General features: G+C 34.5%; 1 protein-coding gene across 1 annotated transcript in view; it reads left to right on the top strand.

Annotated features, from left to right (window-relative positions):
• Nucleotides 1-1,926: 1,926 nt before the first annotated feature.
• The window catches only part of LOC106465145 (tyrosine aminotransferase-like), a gene marked incomplete at its 3' end in the record, with an annotated part of 17,103 nt that continues 9,401 nt past the window's right edge, over nt 1,927-9,628 (top strand). The window contains exons 1-2 of the mRNA XM_013925343.1: nt 1,927-2,113; nt 3,097-3,201. Of these exons, the coding sequence (XP_013780797.1) occupies nt 1,927-2,113; nt 3,097-3,201 (292 nt within the window). The remainder of the gene's footprint in view (nt 2,114-3,096; nt 3,202-9,628) is intronic.

Here is a 9,628-nt window from a genome sequence, read left to right on the forward strand (position 1 = left end):
AAAACAGTTTTAAATAAACTTGACCCGCCTATTAGAAAATTAGACTTGAAAAAACACAAATATATTTCATGCCTACGCTTAATGAAGTTTTTACAAAGATAAGCTTATCAGACCCGTATACAAAAATTCAGTCAAAATGAATTCCATGTTTATACAGCATTTTTTGATGACATGATTAGATTAAAGAAAAAAAAACCTCTAGCTTTCATAGTCATTGTTTATTTTCACCTATATAAACCAACAAATACAATTACACAAACACCTGCTGATCTTCAAGTAAGTCAACAAACTTCCATATTTTAGAGATATACTAATCGTGCAGGAGAAATCACAACTTGGTTCCTACTAAAGTGCGCTGTACAACTCGGTGTCATACTTCACGTGCAGGCAGAATTGATCTCATTTCACGCTGTACAAACGCGATGTCATACTTTATGTACAGGTAGAATTGATCTCATTTCACGCTGTATAAACTGGAGCTCAGCAAAGGACGAGTTAAGTTTCGTATAGAACTTCAAAACGGAACCAATTTTATGTCTGTAGTGAGTTATATGCGCATTGCTAATTAAGTCTCCTACATAACGTAGATATAAAACCATATTTATAGCTGTACGGAGTTATATATGGAATCTCAACTATAAAACTTTGATAGAACCACATTTGTAACTGTAATAAGTTAATGTAATATTAACTAAGTCTCCTATGGAACGTCGACACAGAACCATATTTATAGCTGTAGTGAGTTATATGTGTAATATCAATTAAATCTCCTATAGAACCTTGATATAGAACCACATTTATAGTTGTAGTGAGTTATACGTGTAATAACTCTATTCTACGTAAATGATATAACCCTCAATTTTATTTGTCGATTTAAATAATTGCTGAGACAAGCCTAAAATGAATTTAGTGTGAGTCTACTAAAAGGTTCATTGCATGGCGTCCATGTGTATTATTGGTTCTAAACTCTATTATGATTTCTCCATAAAAGTTCCACGATTCTCGCATTCCTTTTGGAAAGCTTGTTTCAGAAAATTGGGTTAATCTCCGACAAGATTTTGTTATTAAATTTTGTTTTCATTTTTAACGTAAGGACAACGTGAGCAAGATAACCAAGATGTACGAAGATTTAAAAGTGATATCAGAGTGCTTTGCGATGGCTCATAAAAAGTTTCATACCTAACAACTTAGACAATTTCAACAGAATCACTTGCTTGTCATGAAAACTAGGTGAGTGGGTTTTGAGAATAGAACTATTAACAACAGCAAGTATAGTTTCAACGACTTCAAGGAAACTGTGCTTACACGTGTATCGTCGATCAACGCCTCTAAGCAGTGAACCATAAAAAAAAAACTCAAAAAGAAGAGAGAGAGAGAGAGAGAAAGGAAAAATTTAAACAGAAATGAACCTCTTGCATCAGCTACTAACAAGGACACCCGTTCCTATTTAATGATCGTATTTATCCATTAGAAAAAAGCTCTTGAGAGTATACCACACTTCCGTACACATAATCTCTTTCTTGTTCCAATCTCAATTTAAAAACAGACAGGGGATTATATTGGAATGGTACTCTGCAGATTGAGATTGAAACAAGAAAGACCGGTGTTAAAAACAGACAGGGGATTATATTGGAATGGTACTCTGCAGATTGAGATTGGAACAAGAAAGACCGGTGTTACAGGGGATTATATTGGAATGGTACTCTGCATGTTTTTAACACCGGTCTTTCTTGTTCTTCAGAAGGCTGAGCATAAGTTGTCAAGTGACATACTATAAAACCGATTCATCCTCTTCTGCACATCCTAGCCCACCTCCTCACAGTTTTGATTCTAGGTATTTCTTCCTCTCACACACTACCACAGATACTACCTAACTTAGTCCGTGAGGAGCAGATAATTGCTTTTTGTTTGCAAACCGCCTAAAAGATGCCTTCTGGAATGCTTTATATCTCTCCACAGCTGCATGATTTCCAAGACGAGTTTCGTACCAGGCGGTCTTGGAATATAACGCCATCTCAGCTGGCCACTAGGAGTTTGAATGTAATTCGCGATATTGTGGAGAACATGAACATCTCTTCAAATCCAAAGAAGCACATGATACCTCTGTCAATTGGTAAGTGTCTTGATCCGTTTTAATTATCTCTGAATATTTTCTATTTATTGATTTTTATTTTGTGAAAAATCATATAAATCGTTTAGGGTTAGGCAAAAAGTGAAAGTTCTTCCTATAGAACCCGAACCACTTTTGTTGAAAAACAATTCTGTATTGAAAATCTTACAAGTATCTTATTGTCATGGTTAACAGCTTATATGGTGATATGACAGCACTTGCCAAGCCGCTTATTTACCTCACACTTTATGACATATTCAGAAGTTGATAGTTTACAATTAGGAATGGATTTTCTAATAAGTAATCTAATATTTGTATACTGTTATGGCATTAGTGTATACTAGTTCAGATAAGTGGCCACATTTAATGATGAATCTTTTAAGAAGTTTGTGGGTCGTAATATAATTATCAGTAATATCATAACAATTGAGCCTAATAAAGGAAGACGTGATAAAATCAGGTACTTGAAATTGTTTATAAGTGTGTAAGTTCATTGAAAATCTAAAATCTTCGGTTTGAACTACAAATAATTGCTTAGAATAAGGATAAAAAAATGTAACTACATTCAATACAATTACAAGTAAGTTCAAAAATTTAATTCGACTGTTCGTGAAGTGAAGCTTTTCGGCCTATCTGTATTTAAAAATTGAGAGAATTATTTTGATTTCTGGATTTAAAAACACATGGTGTAATTATTTTTTACTGATTTCTTACCCTATTTTTTGCAAAAACTATACTTGCAACCTTGCAAAAGTAAGAGGAAATACTTTAGAATCTCAAAAACACGCGAATTGATCTATGAGAAGAGTTCATAAAGAACAATTTCTTTGATTATTACAATTATTTCACCTTTCTGTCTGTCCAGGTCATAAAAACCTGCATAAGTTGTTTCTCTCTTTACTAGCTACCACACTTGATACGATCATCAATAATTTGCAAGTTTTCACGGTTTATGACTTAGGTGTATTTCTGGTTTTTGATAACAGGGGACCCTACAATCTTTGGAAACCTGCAGCCTTGTGAAGAGATTGTGGAGGCAATTGTGGAGAGCGTACGCTCGATGAAGTTCAATGGTTATGCTGAGAGCACAGGTACTGAGTTTTTTTTCCCATAATAAAATAATACATAACTATATGGGTTGATCAGTGATCATGTAAAGTATATTGATAAAGACACTAATTATAAGACACATAGGTTCAACTTTATCAAAGGTCATTAGCGGCTGGTGTTAATTTGCTCGCTTAATAACAAATCATTTTAAGGACTTTATCTATTTAACAAATTGTCCCGAGTGTTAAATAACTATCTAATTAACGACTCTATCACAAAACATTAGTTGTATACCACATTGTTCCGGGTGTTGAATTGGTACCTTATTAACGAATCTATCAAAGAGCATTAGTTATACACCCCATTGTGTTAAGTTGGTACCTATCAGAACATTAATTATACATTTAATTGTTCTGGGTATTGAATTGGTAAATTATTAACGAAACTATCGAAGAACTTTAGTTGTATCCCCCATTGTTCTGGGTGTTGAATTGGTCCCTTATTAACGAACCTATCAAAGAGCATTAGTTGTACACCCCATTGTGTTAAGTTGGTACCTATCAGAACATTAATTGTATATTTCATTGTTCCGGGTGTTGAATTGGTACCTTATTAACGAAGCTATCAAAGAGCATTAGTTGTACACCCCATTGTGTTAAGTTGGTACCTATCAGAACATTAATTGTACATTTCATTGTTCTGGGTATTGAATTGGTACATTATTAACGAAACTATCGAAGAACATTAGTTGTATCCCCCATTGTTCTGTGTATTACATTGGTACATTATTAACGAACCTATCAAAGAACATTAGTTGTATCTCCCATTGTTCTGTGTATTACATTGGTACATTATTAACGAACCTATGAAAGAGCATTAGTTGTACACCCCATTGTGTTAAGTTGGTACCTAAGTTAAGTAGAAATAGGTTGTCTGTATAACGTTATCCAAATATCCTGTTATAATATCTGTAAACATGTTGTTTTTAATATTAGACAAACGTTTTTCCAGTTTCGCTAGATGATAACTGAACAAGAAAATTCAATTTAACCACAGCATTAATAAAAACTTGCAAACATTAAATTCGGCTGTAATTACAAAGCATTTCTTCGAGTAGATGTTAAGAGAAGTTCATGCAAATACCTGAACAAAACACTGACTGCATAAGTAAAAACACCTGACGAACAACTTGGGTTTTATTCAACAAGACGAGAGTAAACCACGCACGTGACTAATAAATGATACTTGCTTATCTTCAGTCATTTTCAAACTGTGTCTGATATTGTCTGTACGTAGCTAGGGCTCTACAACAACTTTAACTTTACTATGGTTAATGGTTAATGAACCGTTGCCGGATGCAGGGGGTGGAAGTACAGCTGGTGCCCTTGCACCAATGTATCCAGGTAGAACGTCTCCTGTCATCTAGTCCCCTCGAGACAAAAAAACAACCAACCAAACAAAACATAATTTTATCTATTGTGAAAGTTAATCTACAGGACATAAATTATATTCCAGTGAGCAAGGCGTATTTCGTGAAGAGCCCCTCACAAGTACGGGAAATGTTAGTCTCGAGAATATGGGACTTTGGGTTTAATTAACGATTTTAACCTAAATAGTCTTGTTAATTTTCTGACTAACTTTGTTTACGCTTTTTTTAGATTTGATTTTGATTAGAAAAAATGTTGAAGTACTAACAAAATTGTTATATTTGCTGTTCACAACAGGATTCAGAAACCCTGGCAACGTGTCTGATATAATACAAAAAATAATAATAACTTACTGAGATAACAGTATTGTTCAGGAAGTGTTGGGTTACAGTGGTATCTAAATTGCACCAATGTGCGTACTGGCACTACTTCTTCAGTTAACTTCAAAAGCTGACCTAGATAAGACTACTTCAATATTAGTATAAATAACGCGTATTTACAGGTGTGTGTATTCATTCGTAGTGAGGAAATGGCGCTTGCTAATTGGTTAATGTTTACATTTTAGTAAAATCATAAGAAATATCTCAAAAACAATAAATATAAACGTATTTTTCGTTAGTACCTAGTTAACAGGTACTGTTTGATTAACAATGGCTGTACTTCCTTTCAAGTAATTCCCGCACTCGTTTTACGCCACGAAATCCTTGTCTAAAGCAGTACTTTTTATTGGCATACTTGTGGTATTCTGAAGTAAAAATGATCCAAAGACTTAGCTACCGTTACCGCAATTATGGAGTATTAGGAGAATTTGTTTGCAGAGCGTTAATAAATGAAACACGACCAAAAGAAGTAGAGATTAGGCACAATTGTTTCACTTTGAAACAGGAACATGAAATAAGACATTAAAATGAGAAATCACGCGGAGACTGTCTAATAAGGACAACTCCAATTTCTGTAGATGACCAGGGAATTACTCTGTGACACAAAAAAGGTCCTTGCATCAGAGTGTGAGTCTGAACAATTGACTATTTGAACATCAAGATACTTCTGGCCAAGAACTAACATCATTTGGAATTTTGTTATGACTTCCCAGAGAGACGCGTTACCATCATTATCCAAAAAGGAAACCAAGGTTTCCAGCATCTCTCTTTCGGCATATGTCCAGTACGTTGAAAGTTGTTGAAAATTTCCCGAGACTACTTTAATGTACTGGTTACATATAGAAACAGACCTCCTGCACTGATCCGAGCATGGGTGGTTACTGGGGAACAGGATTTAGTGTAGTTCGTTGTTGGGTACATTATGTTTGTGTAAGGCCTCGGGATAAGTACAGGCATCTTGTACCAAATTTAAGACAAGTACCTGAAATTATCTCATTAAAGATGTATTCATTTGTGACTTTAATGTTTCCATTCAACATATACATTATATCATACCTACGAAAGACTGGAACACTTACTTTTACATGCGTTTACTTTACTAATGTTATTTCAGTTACCATGCATTTGTTTTTTTCTTCAAAAATGTAATTATGTTTTTCTCCGTGGCATGCTAGGCATGTGATTATTTTCCTAATACTGCACTACACTATTGTGATTTATTAAATATTCCAAAACTTTGTTCCTAAGACGTTTTTTATCTTACGCTCAGTGAATTACTGAAGTAATCTCTCTCTATACGTAAAGCAGAGTTATATGTTTAACTGCCCAGTGTCCTCACATCATAAGATCGTGTGAAGAATTTGCTAAACCTATTTAGATAAACTGTGGTAGGAGAATTCAGGTGGAGCACTTAAATATCACTTTAAAATAGGTAAGCAATCGTAATTGCTTTCAATTTTAATACGTAAGTACAACAACAAACGATGGTTACGTTACCGATTACTCTTATTCAGTAGAGCTGCATATCGAAAGACATACACGCACACCGTTGTGCCATTCCTGTGAAGATAATGAAATAAACGTTGCAAGAGGTGCAGGTATATCTGCTAGTATATGAAAACTTGTTTGTAGGAATCTTTGTTCGGTTTCATTTTACGTACTTGAGCGAATTTCGCTGAATTATAAAATGTCAAAAATCATTCATTATGTTTTGATGGGTGGGTAAACGTAGAAAATGACCGAATATATATCACTATGGGAAAAAAAGAAATCATACAGAATGTATATTATAATAAAATTTGCTCATATTTGATGGAGAGATGTAAATGTCACACAAAGTCAACTCATTAGATTTCTATGGTTAGAGATTGAAGGTCAACTCATTAGATTTCTATGGTTAGAGGTTGAAGGTCAACTCATTAGATTTCTATGGTTAGAGATTGAAGGTCAACTTATTAGATTTCTATGGTAAATGTTTGAATCTTATATGAAGTGTGTTTATCACCCAATATTAACCATAAATGATCGATATCATGAATGGGTGGGGGATAAGTTTGGGAACCACTTGGGTATCCTCAGCTTGGTCGTCTTTCACTTTATTAATTTTCTGGGTTTTTAAAATTTGCTTATAAAAAATGTTTAAAATTTTTTATCAATTATTTTGCATCCAATTAGCTCAGCGGTAAGTCTGAAGGCTTATACCGCTAAATACTGGGTTTCGATACCAGTGGCCAATTGTGAAGCTTTGTGCTTAACAATAAACAACCAATATCTTTATAAATTGTGTTCCTCTCCAACTGTTAAGAAATTATGTACACATTTTTTTCTACACCTTATTAAGAGGGCGCTATCCTGGCAAAATTATCAACAGTAAAAAGTATTCTTCTCATTATTAACTTGAAATAGTTTTTAAAATGAAAGTTAAGTTCTCACTAAGGGAACGGTAATAACAAAAGCAAAATATTAGTTTTTCAAAGTGATTTTTAATCAGTTTTTAACTGTTACGCTTGACAAGGAATTGAATATGTGTATAAAGTTATTTTAGTTGGAACTTGTAAAATACGTCTACACCCAAGAAACCCCGAACACTGCAAATCCTCAATCTTCAACGAAGGCTCTGTGTATTGTCTTGGCTAGTTTCTTTGATTTAGCCGAAGTTGTAATGTATAAAAAAAAAACTCAATCTCACGAAAAACACAATAAAGAGTTGAATACGGTTTAATTAAGACCATTTCGAATACACAAATCAACCAACGTCGATCTAAAGTCACGGTGGAACGACATGTAACATAACATTGTTTTGACGTTACGTAAACAGTGTTATGGCACCGAAGATAGGTTGCTTTGTGAGGGGTATGTAACAATCCATTCTGACGAAAAATATTCCTCAACTCAGTTCATAAGGATGAACTCAGATCGGGGAGTTAGAATTTAAATGACGGTGGGTATCCTTTATAAGGAATTGTATTGGAAAATAGAGGACTATGGATCAACTTAGTGCACAAGGACAATCCAGAAAAAGATATGTTACAAGTTGTACCCCAGCCGTAGTGTGCAAAGTTCAGCTTCTTGTAACAGGTAACAGATCCGATTCCAAGGACACAAAGACCAGCGGCAAAAGCTGTCCACGAGCTTCAAGCAACAATACTCAACACAATGAAGAAGGATCTCTGTCAGTAAAAGCGACATAAGTACGTGTGCACAAGCTGCTTCCAGCATGTAACAGTTCAACTGTCGCATACCTCAAGCAGATGGAGAATGAAACGGGTTTTCATGCTATTCGTTATGAAGACACCCATTCAATTTGCTCATGGATTTGATGGATTATGGAAATCAGGTAGGGAGGAGGGAGTGTACTTCGAACATGACAGCCTTACGGTGGAACTACTGCATGGCTATTGTCAAGATTCACAGTCGTCAGATATAGCATAACCAAACGTGGCAACATGGAATTGTAATGACGTGGGTAGGCTCCAAAATCATTTTAATATAACGCACCAAACCTCTGTATGACGCGTGAACATATATACTATGCTGTGTGATTCATCGTTAAACATGAAATATAAGATTTATTTTATAGCTATTATTGTTATCAAACGAAAGAAAATAGTACCACAACAACATAAAGGATACGACAAGAGAAGAGTGAAAGGCAGAATCTGGAGATCCAAATGAGAGCATTAAAAATGTAGATAAAAGTTGCAATCTAGCAATTCCTTATCTTCCTAGGAAATGAAATTATAGCTTCTACCTACCAAAAAAAAACAACAACATCATTCTGAATAAAAGTAAAACTAGAAGTACAAGGAAGTGACGTCACTGGAGTTTGGTTCAACGACCTTGATTACTGTAACTTTACTAACGTCTATCAGTTTGCATTAATGTTAATTCTTACTTACGTTGTTTGGTAGAGTTAAATGTGTCTTGTCAGATATGAATCCTCACTGGAAATAGTCCAAACATTTTTTAGCCAGACAGATCATTTATGAATCTCGTCTGACGTTGGTAGTATACCATGTGACGTAAGGCACAGGACCTAGCTTTAATTTTTGTTTGTTTGTCTTGTTGTAAAGCACAAAGCTACACAAAGGGCTATCTGTGCTGTGTCCACAACGGTTATCGAAGTCCGGTTTTTAACTTTATAAGGCTTCAAACTTTCCGCGAAGTCATTGAGAGGCAACTAGTTTTGATATCTTTTAGTCTTGTTGAACGTTTTTCAAAACGCTCGTTTATATTTTATGTTGTTGGAGGCTGAAGCTTTGAATTGGTGCTCTTTAAATGCGATAACAGTAATAAACATTGTGAGTTTGATTAGCATGTTTACAGCAATGTTAAGAATGTTGCGTTTACGTTTATAAAGCATCTTCGTGGTCGAATTCATTTATTTCGAGTGTGACACTTTTTCCCTCGTTAATTATATCTATTTAATACACCTGTAGCACAAATAAACTGTATTTCTTGTTTCATATCTTTTCGAAAGGCATCAAAATAGTAGCCTAAATTACATTGATTTGGAATTTTTTAGAAGGTGTTTCTTCTCTTACTAAAAGTTATCCTAGCTCATTATTAAATAGGGTATAGAAAGAAGGTGTTCCTTCTCTTACTAAAAGTTATCCTAGCTCATTATTAAATAGGGTATAGAAAGAAGGTGTTCCTTCTCT

This window comes from Limulus polyphemus, unplaced genomic scaffold, assembly GCF_000517525.1.
Source record: "Limulus polyphemus unplaced genomic scaffold, Limulus_polyphemus-2.1.2 Scaffold1848, whole genome shotgun sequence".
NCBI classification, from domain to species: domain Eukaryota; kingdom Metazoa; phylum Arthropoda; class Merostomata; order Xiphosura; family Limulidae; genus Limulus; species Limulus polyphemus.